Source organism: Hemitrygon akajei, chromosome 12, assembly GCF_048418815.1.
Source record: "Hemitrygon akajei chromosome 12, sHemAka1.3, whole genome shotgun sequence".
NCBI lineage: Eukaryota > Metazoa > Chordata > Chondrichthyes > Myliobatiformes > Dasyatidae > Hemitrygon > Hemitrygon akajei.
This window is the reverse complement of record NC_133135.1, coordinates 72,521,603-72,535,989: the sequence shown is the minus strand read 5'-3', so window position 1 is coordinate 72,535,989 and position 14,387 is coordinate 72,521,603. Positions and strand designations below refer to the sequence as shown.

Sequence of the window (14,387 nt, the reverse complement as noted above, 5' to 3'; positions counted from 1 at the left end):
ACAAGTACTGAGAAAAGGCAAAATGACAGCTTGTACCAGAGTAACGAAGGAATGGAAGTTAGACCTTCTTAGAACTTCCAATAGGTTAAGGACGCATACTTAAAAAAAACACTAAAATGTCTTGCCTGCAAAAGTTGCATTTTGAATTTCATGATCCATTCAAACTGCTAACACTACCGTTGCTGATATTAAATGAAAGCAGGATCCAACCCAATCTCAAAACAATAGAGGACCGGAGATTTAGCTGGGTGTGCTCTGGAGTGAAGCCTTACTCTGCCAGGAAATTTAGACCGAATTTGGAAAGCAGCTGCAACATTGACAAAATGTAAACTACTTTGCATTTACCAGCTTGAATCAGTTACACGGTTTAAATGCTAATACAAAATTATATATTCCTGTTAATGCACTGTATGTAGTACGAAGAGAATACAGAAGTGTTTATCTTTTTAGACAATCAGTCATAGGCAAGTGTTACTACTTCAGTATGGAATGGAAGTATATAATCATAGAATCTGTGCTTCTTTCTCACAATAAAATTTTGATCATTAATCCTCAATATACTTACAAATTTAGCAGTATCACTGTTGATGGTCAAAGACACGGAAAGCAAATTCAGTCAAACTGGAGGATGTGAATTTCATTGTTTGTGTTCACTTTACTTGCAAATTGTGCATATATATTTTTAAAAAGTGCAGCACATTTAAAATCAGATCGTATGATAGAAGTTGTTCGTTGAAGAGGCCCAATTTACGTTGATGTGGTGAAACGAAATGGCTGAATTTCATTCATGTTTATTTCAATGGTTGCACCTGATGTATTTACAATGAATATACTTACTTAAAATAAAAGTCATACCTAGTATCGATGCAAATGTAAATTTCTGAAAAGTTGACCTATCAGAATTTAAAAGGAACGATATAATTGTCCACAATTTGTGTATTTTTCAGGTGGGTAATGCAATAGATGCAGTGTAGTTGCAGTAATTCTTATTACTTCCAAATAGAAATCATTATAACATGAACAGGCAGTAAGTTCCTGACCCAGTGAAACTCTCAGCAGAACCCTGACATAACCAACCAGTTTCAGAGGCCACATGGACACTGCAAACAAGCTGCTCCCTGGTCCCTGAGGAAACAACCTTTCAGCAGCCAATGCCATGAAGTAATGGCTCAGAAAACTCAGGCAACTGACTCCAATTATTTCAACAAGGCCTCAAGGCCAAGGAAACAGTCATGGTTTATTTATAAACAAGGTGGAAGTTTTGAGAATCCATACAAAAAGTGGCAAAATGAGATGGGTTTACAAGCTGAAGGGCTTTTGACTGGAGTTTGTTTTGCCTGCTCTTCTGTTCTGCAAAGATGATATCCTGTATATTGTGTAACATTGGACTTACTAACCACACACATATTGACAGCAGGTCCATGTAGAAACAACCTGCTTGGGAGCCACTGTATGTTGCAAATGATACACTCTGGTTAGCATACGTCTGACAGGATGATGAGAAGCCTCTTGTCAGCTGCAGGCCAGCCAAAGTCTCTAAGACAAAATGCACGGCCCCAGCTGACTAGTTAAAAAAAGCCTGGTGTGGAACAATTATACAGGCATATGACAAGCCTGCATGGTTGACTGACTTGAAAACTGATGACATGGCTTTAAACTGCGATACTGCTTACCTATTGGCACAAAACAGCAATAAGTCAGTTTATACACTGTTGTAAAATCATGATTTATTCTTTGGCTTTGAATGCAGTACGAGTACTGCTTGACGTTCAAAACATCTTCCACAGTGTGTTCGTTCACAGCCAAGACTTAAATGCTTCACACACAACATCAGTATTCTCACTCTTATTGCAGTGAACCAACAAGCTAACCCTGCAAAGACTATCTTTTCACTGATTATATCAAACCCTTCAAAATTAAAAAGTGGTTGCAGGACTCATTTTTCTTTAACATACAATTCAAATTGTCTTTAGCAAAAGAGCAAAATAAAAGTGTTCGAAGATTAACTTGAAGCTGCATCATGCCCTGCATTAACAAGAACAAAACTACAGATGCTGGAAATCCGAGCAACACACACAAAATGCTGGAGGAACTCAGCAGGCCAGGCAGCATCTATAGAAAAAAGTATGGCCATGTCCTGCATTATTGCTTAGGTTTAATTTTGTTGAATTTATCTTTCATACGTGCTAAATATTTTAACTTGGTGCATAGCAACCTCCTAATTCTCAAAATGCCAGATGGTCCTACCGTTCTCCAATTCCAATATCTAACACTTAGATAAGTCATGGCCAACCCAGACTTCTCATCAATTCCTTAATCTACCCAACCCTCTTATCACATCGCTTGATGGTTTAACTAAACTTGATATTTTATATATATATATATATATATATATATATTAATTAGTCCAATGAGGAACTGCTTTGCACAGGGAGTAGTTAGAATTTTGGCACTGAGATAGCTCGAGTGAAAAGTAGTTAAAGAAAGCAAAGAGACTAACATCAACCGTGGGAGAAAATTTTAGTGAAACCATTAGCTGAAGGATTTGAGAGTGCTGCGGGGCAGGGGGGGTGTGAGAATGGGGGCACAAAACTGATACAGGTGTGATGAGTCAAAAGCTCCTCTAATGTGTTCTGAATCCTTTGTGAAGGCTTCTGACATTACTCAGAAGTGTCACAGAAGAATAACAATAATATTTTCTCAAATGGCTTTAATTCTGGTGTAAGCACAACAGGACACTCTTACTTTGAGTGTTTACCATAGGATTATATGTACAATATAATGCTGCTCACCTCTGACCAACAGTACGAAAATACTGAGTGATAGCAATGAGGATGTCAGCAACTTCTCAATTTCCCATAAAACCCTGTCTTAGAAATATCTGTTTTTTTGGAACAACATTGGTTTTCTAACCTTGCCTGCATTAATTTGGGTCATTTTCTATCCTCAATCTTCTGGTCAAGATGGTGTCGAGCTGCAATGTTCGTTAATGTTGTGCCACGGGCGAAGTTGCTTGTTTTAGCTTCATAGTGATGTGTTTTAGTAAAATGGGGGGAGTCAAAGGTCAGGTAAGGGTTGAGAAACAGAGACATAGAAACATAGAAAATAGGTGCAGGAGTAGGCCATTCGGCCCTTCGAGCCTGCACCACCATTCAGTATGATCATGGCTGATCATCCAACTCAGAACCCTATACCTGCTTTCTCTCCATACCCCCTGATCCCTTTAGCCACAAGGGCCATATCTAACTCCCTCTTAAATATAGCCAATGAACTGGCCTCAACTGTTTCCTGTGGCAGAGAATTCCACAGATTCACCATTCTCTGTTTGAAGAAGTTTTTCCTCATCTCGGTCCTAAAAGGCTTCCCCTTTATCCTTAAACTGTAACCCCTCGTTCTGAACTCCCCCAACATCAGAAACAATCTTCCTGCATCTAGCCTGTCCAATCCCTTTAGAATTTTACACGTTTCAATAAGATCCCCCCTCAATCTTCTAAATTCCAGCGAGTATTAATCTAGTCGATCCAGGCTTTCTTCATATGAAAGTCCTGCCATCCCAGGGATCAAACTGGTGAACCTTCTTTGTACTCCCTCTATGGCAAGAATGTCTTACCTCAGATTAGGGGACCAAAACTGCACATAATACTCCAGCTGTGGTCTCACCAAGGCTTTGTACAACTGCAGTAGGACCTCCCTGCTCCTGTACTCGAATCCTCTTGCTATGAATGCCAACATACCATTTTTTGCCCTTTTCACCGCCTGCTGTACCTACATGCCCACTTTCAACGACTGGTGTACAATGACACCCAGGTCTTGTTGCACCTCCCCTTTTCCCAATCGGTCACCATTCAGATAATAATCTGTTTTCCTGTTCTTGCAACCAAAGTGGATAACCTCACATTTATCCACATTAAATTGCATCTGCCATGAATTTGCCCACTCACCAAGTCACCCTGCATCCTCTTAGCATCCTCCTCACAGCCAACACCGCCGCCCAGCTTTATGTCATCCGCAAACTTGGAGATGTTGCATTTAATTCCCTCGTCTAACTCATTAATATATATTGTAAACAACTGAGGTCCCAGCACTGAGCCTTGCGGTGCCCCACTAGTCACCGCCTGTCAATCTGAAAAGGTCCCGTTTATTCCCACTCTTTGCTTCCTGTTTGCCAACCAATTCTCTATCCATATCAATACCATACCCCCAATACCATGTGCTTTAAGTTTGCACATTAATCTCCTGTGTGGAACCTTGTCAAAAGCCTTTTGAAAATCTAAATATACCACATCAACTGGCTCTCCCCTATCCACTCTACTAGTTACATCCTCAAAAAATTCTATAAGATTTGTCAGACATGATTTTCCTTTCACAAATCCATATTGACTTTGTCCGATGATTTCACCTTTTTCCAAATGTGCTGTTATCTCATCCTTGATAACCGACTCTAGCATTTTCCCCACCACCGATATCAGGCTAACCGGTCTATAATTCCCCGGTTTCTCTCTCCCTCCTTTTTGAAAAAGTGGGGTTACATTAGCCACCCTCCAATCCTCAGGAACTAATCCAGAATCTAAGGAGTTTTGAAAAATTATCACTAATGCAGCCACTATTTCTTGGGCTACTTCCTTAAGCACTCTGGGATGCAGACCATCTGGCCCTGGGGATTTATCTGCCTTTAATCCCTTTAATTTACCTAACACCACTTCCCTACTAACCTGTATTTCCCTCAGTTCCTCCATCTCACTAGACCCTCGGTCCCCTACTATTTCCGGAAGATTATTTATGTCCTCCTTAGTGAAGACAGAACCAAAGTAGTTATTCAATTGGTCTGCCGTGTCCTTGTTCCCCATGATCAATTCACCTGAACAGGTATGAGGAAGAATTAGAGGTCTGGGGAAGTAAATGAAGATTCAAGATAGAAGACAGTGTTTGGAGTCTGAGGTTGAAGGTCAGTGACCCTGGAGGTTGAGGCAGCAGATACTAAGGAGACCATTGATTCCCAGGTCAGCCAATCCCAGGCCCCAGATTGGAGGTCCATACGGGTGGGATTCATGAGGGCTGGTGACCCACCAGGTTGGCAGTCCATGCAAGTTAAAAAATTGAGGCCCAAAGGTCAAACCCGTAACTGGTGCATCCTGGTTTTGGAGGTCTGATGCCTGTGTGTCCAAGGCCAAAGATCGGAGGCCCAGAGGAAGATTAACCTGGGGCTGGAGGCCTGTCTGTGTGTGTGAGGGTCATAAAGGGACATGTTTTGCTGTTGTTGTCTTGTTTTGCTTTGGCGTTACTGCTTGTGTTGTTCTATTGAACACTGTAAGCATGCGATGTTGGTGCCGGCAGCATGTGTGGCAACAACTGCAGGCTGCACCCTGCACATCTTTAAGTATGTTAGTTGCTAACGCAAAAGACACACTTCACTGTATGCTTCAAGATAAATGTGATAAATAATTCTAAATACGATCCAATATTAATTCCCCTTCCATGTCCAGCATACTTTGAATCATGTTTCAGTTATTGTTCATTGGAGGTGTCAGTTTTATTAATTTACATCTCCAACACTTTTCCAGAGATGCAAATTGCTCCTGACAAATCATTTTTACTACTATAAATGCAAGAAATGTTGCACTTATTTTATTATCCATTGCAAGCATCATTTCATCAAAGTGATTCCGTGCTTCTTCATTAAATGATCTCACGTAGCCATGTATAACTGTTTGGATTGCAAGTTCTACATTCTGTCTAATGTTTCATTTAAGCAACTACTCACCTTCTCTGTCTATTTAATTAATGTAGTTTCTTATAATTTTCCCTTTATCTGCAGTACTTAAGGCACGATTTCTAACATCAGTCTCCATCTTTCTGTTTCTCTTAGAACTAATGACCCTTCTACCCTTCCATGCCAAATTGCCCTTACTCTACTCATCTGTCCTATTTATACTTTTTCTGGGACCCTGCCCTAGACTAGTACAGCAACAGATGTTTCTGATAGTACAGTCACTTATTATCCTAATACAGGCACCAATGACCTTTCAGCTGCAGAGGTACATTAGTTAACTCATATTTTACTAACATCCTTAAACAAAGAATACAGAAGAAGAAATGCTAATTGAACTTCAAAACAAAATCATCATATGGTACTTAAAATCCCCAAATAATATCAACAGTAGTATTTAAGTTGATCTTTCATTTTAGTGGTTAACTTTTTTTCCTTTTAAAAGGATGAAATTTCTTCAACATTATAGTAAAGATCAATGTGTCCATGATATCGTTCACGTTGTCCAAAACTGTGGCAAGGACAAAGACAACGAATATTTAAATTCAACACAACTAATCTCAACCCTAAAGAAACACTCACTTTATTTAAATTGCTATTCAAGAATTTGCAAAGCCATAAATTTCAAATTCTACAGGACAGATATGAGTAACCTCCCACAAGGGAAGCCTTGAAGATCTCAAGCTCTTATCATTCATGTTACCCTGTGGCATCGACAGTAACGAGACGATATCCATGGGATGACATCACACATTGGACTCTCTCAAAGGCTATAAACCTGTCACACATAGCTAACTTACAAGATAACTTTATTGTTGTTAATACTCCCTGGAAAAAAGGTACTGAGAAGAGGGAATAGGGTGGGAGAGAAGGAAATATATTTATAAGCACAATTCTTGAGAAATAATCTTTAAGCAAAACATTCCGTCCACAAGTACGAACAAGAAATAAAATACTGATGCTGTAGGAAACCTGAAACAAAGGCCGGGAAATGTAACAAGGGACAAATAGTAGAGATAACAGACTAAGGGAACCATTTTAAAATCTTTCACATAATCAAAAACTGAAGATTTTTTTGTTTTTGATCCTATTGGCAATTATCGGCATTTTGAAGCACATCTTCACAAAACAATTGCTGAGATAGCTCAGTTATATTGCTTTGCAACTACCAGATTAAATTTCACCAGCAATGCCCCAAAGAGATGACAGAAGCATACTGAAAACCTGAGAGACTTGATTGTCATCTGCAGAAACAAAGAGTGGGAACAAATTTGAACAATTTAAAAGTCAGAAAACAACTCTCAATATGAATACAAATGACCAGACATACAAGAGAACAAAAGATGGAGGTGAAGGGTTCAAATGAGTTAACACACGGAGAAGAATACTTCTGAACAAATAATTTACATTTGAATTTGGCCAGATGAAATACTACAAAATGTTGCTCATTACCCCCCCATAAGATGGTGTTGGAGACATTCAATGGAGTGCATTACGAGTCTGGATCTTCACTCATTTGTGAAGACAATTGCACCATTTTTTTTACAGCAAGTTGAATAATGTACTGTTAATGAAGCACAAGGCGTATCTGGTGCGGAAGGCCTGATTATTTTGGCTGATGAGCAATAGCCGTCTTGGAATTACCTAGGTACTATAAACTGGCATTCAGAATACTTGGCTCTTCCATCTGGGAGCAAAGCCTTGCAGTATCACAGAAGTAGCTCCTCTTCAGCCACAAAGCACTGGAAGCCTTATTCAAAAACAGTATTATTATATCTTCCCAAGCTGCTACACAGAAGCTGAAATGAATTTACTTATTACTGCTTGAGGTAACCATTATTATCGTAGCCTTTTGCTTTTTCTCAAGTAGCCTTGACAGTATAAGCTCTAAGTGATAATCATGAACACAAAGACCCAAAGGAATCTTGTACATTGACAAGACAGTTAAATGAGCTCTGTAGAGTCAAAAACCTCTTATCTCCCAATAACTAGCAGTAATTAATTTATCTGAATATAACTCAGAAGACTCTGAAGAGCTTGAACTTTTTTTTTTACATACAAAAGTCAGTCAAAGCCAACTCTCTCTGACATTGTCCAGCAATGAAAGCGAGGAATAAATCTTTTGTGTGCAGTTGCTTTTGAGGTAAAAAGCTGCAATGTTTCTTAACAAAATCCCGTAACCCATACAGTGACACAAGTACTCACAGTGCTAAGTTTACTGGAGGTAATGATAATGCGTCGTTCATGCAGCATACTGGCATAAAGTTGCAACATATTGTTGACACTCACAGCAACAAAATATTCTGTCATATTTCTCTGCAATATAAATGTAAAACATTATGAGAAAATTCTGTAATGAAAGATAAAAGAGCTGCATTTGAATATCTTGTTGCTTGAACTAAAAATGTTGGAACATATTTATAGGCAAATAAGCTTTGATTAAATACTGCTCAATATTTATAAATGAAAAACATCTGCATTAGTTTTACTTTCATCTTTTACTATAAAATTAAGCCACAAAACATCATTTCTGAATAGACAATCACAAAGTCATAAAGTTGCAGAGAATATAAACAGTACCTTCGGACCATTGTGTCTTTGCCAAGCTTTTTGCCCAACTCCACTGACCCCATTTGCCCGCATTAAGACCATGTTCTTCTATGTCCTGCTTATTTAAGTGTCTAAGTGCTTCATAAATGTAGTAAATATATCCAATTCAATCATCTCCTCTGGCACAGCAATGTAGATATCAACCATTCTGTAAAAAATGTACCCCAAGATCTCCTTTTAATCCCTTTCGTCTCACCTTAAACCTTTGCTTCATTGTTTTTGATACTCCAACCATGCAAAAATGTTGTTGACAATTTATGGCTCTCATAATCTTATATAGTTCTGTCGGGTCACCTCTCAGCCTCCTTTGCTCAAGGGAAAACAAGCCCATCGAATCTCCACATAACAACTAAAGTCTTGCAATCCACGTAACATTCTAATGAAACCTCTTCATTCTGTCTAGTTCCACCAATTCTAGTTTTATAGTATGGAGACCATTACTGCAAAGGGTGGCTTAACCATTAATAACTAAGCTACAGTAGCCAGACATGAATGGATTTCACCGTCGGAACTAAGGATTTTAGTTCAAATAATTTTAAAAATTTTGAAACGACAAGCACTTAGAATCACAAATGATGAAACAACTGAACTGTCATCAAAGACCCTTCAGATTCTCATATTGTCCTTTAGGGAAAAACATCTCACATCTTCAGCAGGTCTGGCCTATTTACGACCCCAATCCCACGCTGCTGATGATTCTTAACTTCCCTAAGAAACAGCCAGCAAGCCAGTTTAGGAGCAATTGGAGGTGGAAATAAACATCAGCCTTGCCAATGGTGTTATATGTTATGGTTATTGGAGAAAGTTGAATTTTGGCATCTATTGTGCATGGCTTCATGAAAGCCATAGTTTCCTAGTTTCATTCTGATGGCAGAAACTAAAGTAGGGCACATCTCCAAGGCTTTCAGCAAATCTTCTGCACATTCTCGCTGATACAAGCCCACAGTTTTATTAGGTCACTTGTCCCTCAATATTTCAGCTCTGAGGATTAATTGGGAATTTACGAGGGTGCTGCCTAAACTACAGGGCCTGAGTTACAGGGAGAGATGAATACACTGGATTCTTAATCTACTGATTGTAAGAGAATGGGAAGTGACCTCATAGAAGTTTATAAATTCATGATGGGTACGGATAAGTTGGACAGTCATTGTCTTTTCCCAAGTGTTGGGGAGTCCAAAACTAGAGGGTGCAGATATAAAATAAGAGGTGAGAGATTTGTAAGAGACCTGGGAGGTAACTTCTTTACACAGAAAGTTACGGGTTAAACCTGGGCAACTGGGATTAGCAGGGAGGGTGCTGTGGCCACCATGGACCAGTTGGGCCATGTTACTCTACAACTAACACACAATGGAACTAACATCTTTATAAGTCCCAATCTGGTTTACTTGCTGCATGTATGTCTTTTTCTTAGATTAAGTACAAATGGCATTAAACTGTTAATGAAGCTGAAACTGCACAATCCTCTAGTTTTCCCACACAACTACCGTAGATTCCGGATTATAAGCCGCTACTTTTTTCCCACATTTTGAACAGCTTTGAACTCTGCGGACTTTAATCCAGAGCGGCTAATACATGGTTTTTTTTCATGCCGCCTCGTAAACATTTTGCCTCGTAACAGTAGACCAATAAAATTGATGAGTAGTTCACAGAGGTCCAATGAAATTGTACGATAAATCAAGCGCACTTTCACAATTAAATTATTGTAAATCACCCTCATCAACATGGAAAATACTCGAAGAAAAGCAAGACCCGAGCGCGTCAGACCCGAGCGCATCAGACCCGATTAGACCCGATTAGACCCGATCGCGTTACGCAAGCACGTCAGACCCGAGCGCATCAGACCCGATTAGACCCGATCGCGTTACGCGAGCGCGTCAGACCCGAGCGCATCAGACCCGATTAGACCCGATCGCGTTACGCGAGCGCGTCAGACCCGAGCGCATCAGACCCGATTAGACCCGATCGCGTTACACGAGCGCGTCAGACCCGAGCGCATCAGACCCGATCGCGTTACGCAAGCGCGTCAGACCCGAGCGCATCAGACCCGATTAGACCCGATCGCGTTACGCAAGCGCGTCAGACCCGATTAGACCCGATCGCGTTATGCGAGCGCGTCAGACTCGAGCGAAAACGCTGCTTTTAAGTTAAAGGCGATCAATAACTTTTCCTGGTAGGCTGCAGTATATATATTTTTACCAGTCGCTAGGAGATATTGGAATGTTGTTCGTGCTGTTCAGTAAAAAAGTATATGCAACGTAATTTGTGTTACCGATACGTATGTATATTTAAAAGTAGCGGTGCGGCCTAAAATCCGGTGCGGCCTTTACAATTTAAAAATTGATTTTATTTCTAAAATTAGAGCCAGCGGCTTTTAATCAGGTGCGCTCTGTAGTCCGGAATCTACGGTAGTTTTTCCACATTGAGACTGAATTGGATTAAATCGAATATAACATATACATGCATGGTAAACAAACATTTATTAAGTTTAAACCATAATTCAACAAACTACCTATTTGAATAGAGAACCTTATTAAATCTGATTTTAACATTTAACATTTTTAAAGTTTAATTAATTTTGCTCAAGAAGCACATAAAAACATTTATCGGGCCATTTGTTAAATTTTAGACCTTATGCCCTAAAGACAGAGAGATAAATGCGTGGCAGTTGTGCGAATTACATATATGGAAGTTAACTCTCAATAACTGGGATCTAATTTACAATGTTTTGACACTGAGAGCTGTTGTGAAAAATAATCAAGATTCCCTCCATGAAATGGGAAACCAGAGAAGTAAAGCTTGATCTTGTTCTTATTGCACTTACACTTTCAGGAATTGTAGGCAGTCCATTTGTATCGGGCGTGATGAAGTATGAATGCTACATGAAGAAAAAGATAAAACTATTATTCAAATTGCACCTAAGCTTAAGCAAAACAAGGAAGAAAATATGAAATGGATTCCAAATATGCACTGCAAAACAAGCTTTTTTAGTTATCTGTGACAATTTGTTTTTATGCTAAGCCAGAGGGAGAGACACCAGGATGGATTAAATTGAAGAGGGAGATTCTAAAGTGCATTGTGAAGGAGGAGAGAGAGGGAGAAAAGCAGAGGATTTTTTGAGGGAATTCCAGAGCTTTGAGTCAAGGTTTCTGAAAACATAGGATACAAATGGTGGAACAATTAAAGTCAGGATGTTGGAACTGGAGGACAGAGAGCTCGAAAAGATTCAGAAGACTGGATGTCTGCAGAGAATTTCAGGGTGCGGAAGATGAGACCTTGTATGGATTTGTAAACAAGAATGAGGAGCTTAAACTAAGTCTTGTTGGAGTACATCAGTAGGAATTCATTCTGATTGAATGAAATTTGGAGAAAATACTTTTGGGTGAGCAGAAGTTTATTTACTTTTTTCAATTGAGATACCGTGTGGAATAAGCCGTTCTGGCCCTTTGAGCCACACCGAACAGCAAACCCCCAATTTAATCCTAGCCTAATCACGGGACAACTTACAATGATCAATTAACCCTACCAACTGGTACATCATTGGACTGTGGGAGGACACCCATGCAGTCATGGGGGGGGAATGTACAAACTCCTTACAGGCAGCAATGTGAATTGAACCCTGATCGCCTGCACTGTAAAGTGTTGTGCTAACCACTATGCTACCGTGCCAACCCAATTTGTAGGTAGTTGCTGTGGAGCTGGCGAAGGGCGTAGTGTAACAGATCTGGAGTATGGAGGAGGATTCTAACAACTGCTGAGCCAAAGGTAGAGATGAAGGTGGGCAACAGAACAAGTTGGAAGCAAGAATGAAGATGACAAGTCAGCACTGCAAATGTGAAATCTAAGGTAATGCTTCAGTTTCCCTTACTCAGGTAAGCATTATGACAAATCTGAGATCTGGGAATGGTCCACAGAAATCTTTGTGGAGTACAGCACAGAAGCAGCAGCTGACATTCTCTCAAATACAAGGGGGTCAAGAGTGAACCTTTAGGAATCTACAGAAGTGACAGTGAAGGAATAGTAAAATGAATCACTACAGGTTAGTCATTGGTTATGATTCAATAAAGAAAAACAAAAACAGGTACATGGGTGAAAGACAATGTATTAGTCATTTGAATGGAAGGCTGCAGACTGGTTAAAAATAATGGAAGGTAGGAGCTTAACATAACACAGTCTTTTATAGTTTAATTGTGAACCTGACCAACCTAACTTCACCATTCACTTATGTCCTGTAGAATTTAACTCATTGTACCTCAAAAGAGAGGATGATTGTTCAATGCCACCCACCTGTTTTACCACCAGGACCATGCTCCTTTCCACCATGTTACTCAGCTGGATCCCAGAGGAAAATATCTGTTAGGCCTTGAGGAGATCATGGGACCATTCAGCCTGCAAACCTTTGGGCTCTAGGACAGGGCTTTCAGGTTTGATCATCCCAAACAAATAGGTGGTCACCCTAAAACTAAATCCGACACCAGGAAGACAGCATGTTGGCTACCTTTTCCAATACGTGATTTGGACTCACACCACCATATCAATGCTGACTCAGAGTGCAGAAGGGGGTCAGAAGTGGTGACCTCCTCTGCAACACATACAGTCCAAGTGTAGTGTCCTCCAAGGACTGAACAGTGTGCACTTAACTAGCTAGCAATTGGAATCTTAATTTCAATGTATTTTGAATGCAGGTCAACGAAAGGTAGAGGTAAGCCAGAATTATCCGGAAAAAAATGTTAAATTAATTAATTATTCCTGCCTGATAAAAATTTTAAGAACTATACAGTGAAATATAAGCACCATAAAAATGGAACATAAAGTATCATAAATACTCAACAGGTGAGGCAGTATTTTATAAAATTTGTCTCACTCCATAGATGTTGTTGAGTACTAAGTAGCCCCGGAATTTTCATTATATTGTAAAATACTGAAAATCCTACAACTCTGAATTTGGTTGGCTGAACACAAATAGGAGATTGCATGCAGGAATTTCATAATTACTACATTAGCAGAATGAACATGGCTTTCAATGCTAGATACTTTGGGTATTACTATGTACAGTAGAACACTATGGCATACTTACCATCAACAAACCCAGGAAACTCCCTTCACCAAAAACAAGTAAATCGCACAAATCAGCTCTACTATTTGTAATAATCACACACACCAAAATAAAAAGGTTGAGAATTGAATTCTCCACTGCATCCTCCATTCACTAATGTAACTCAAGATCTGCTATTGGCTGATGTAAACAGCTGTTACAATTGCACATCTTGCTGGCAATTGTAATATGTTCTCGATCTTCTCACAGCAGACTTCTTTCAAAAGCTTTGCAGTATTAATTTGAAATAGATTAATTCAGGTCTCAAAGTTGTTGGTGGCTTTCCCTGACAAACAAAACACACCTAGGGGTAGAAATTTATCTTCAGTTTACTTACTAATTACATTCATTACTGTACACATTTCGTCAGGACTGTCCTCTTCTGAAACATGCCATTGTTAGTTTCGATGGAAATAAATTTCTGTAGTCACTTCTCTTTTCAATGACTTTCCACTCTCATTCAAGCTTAATTGCAGATAATTCTGCTCTGGCTTTGCACCTCATATTTAAACTTTCAAATATAAGAATATAACTTGTGTCAGCATTTATTGCAGACCCTTAATTGATGCACCAGTAATTATCAGGAATACCAATTAAGTCAACTATTAGTTTTCCATTAAAAACTTGAAAAGTAGAAAAATGGAAGAGTGCAATAAAGCTGATCATCACAGGAAAAAATGATTAATTAATGCTTATAAATCAAGTAGACCCAATGCCAAAGCTGAGAATATTGAAAATGATTGGAATTCTTCTGTTAGTCAACCTACCAAAAGGACATCCTTCTGAACTTTTTAAGTTGGGGAAATGGTCAATTCAATAACATGCATTAAACAGGTTTGGCAATATTTTTTTAAAATATGAAGTTGATACCAAATTGTTTGATTAAAATAGAGGAGGTGTTTCATCACAGATTTCTGG

General features: G+C 39.3%; 1 protein-coding gene across 2 annotated transcripts in view; it reads right to left on the bottom strand.

The window, feature by feature from the left end:
- Positions 1-14,387, bottom strand: part of dennd1b (DENN/MADD domain containing 1B) — a 328,593-nt gene that overhangs the window by 103,474 nt on the left and 210,732 nt on the right. For both annotated transcript variants that reach the window (XM_073063504.1, XM_073063505.1), the window contains 2 exons: positions 11,199-11,252; positions 7,973-8,083 (listed from right to left, as the gene is read on the bottom strand). In XM_073063504.1, coding sequence (XP_072919605.1) covers positions 7,973-8,083; positions 11,199-11,252 — 165 coding nt within the window. The remainder of the gene's footprint in view (positions 1-7,972; positions 8,084-11,198; positions 11,253-14,387) is intronic.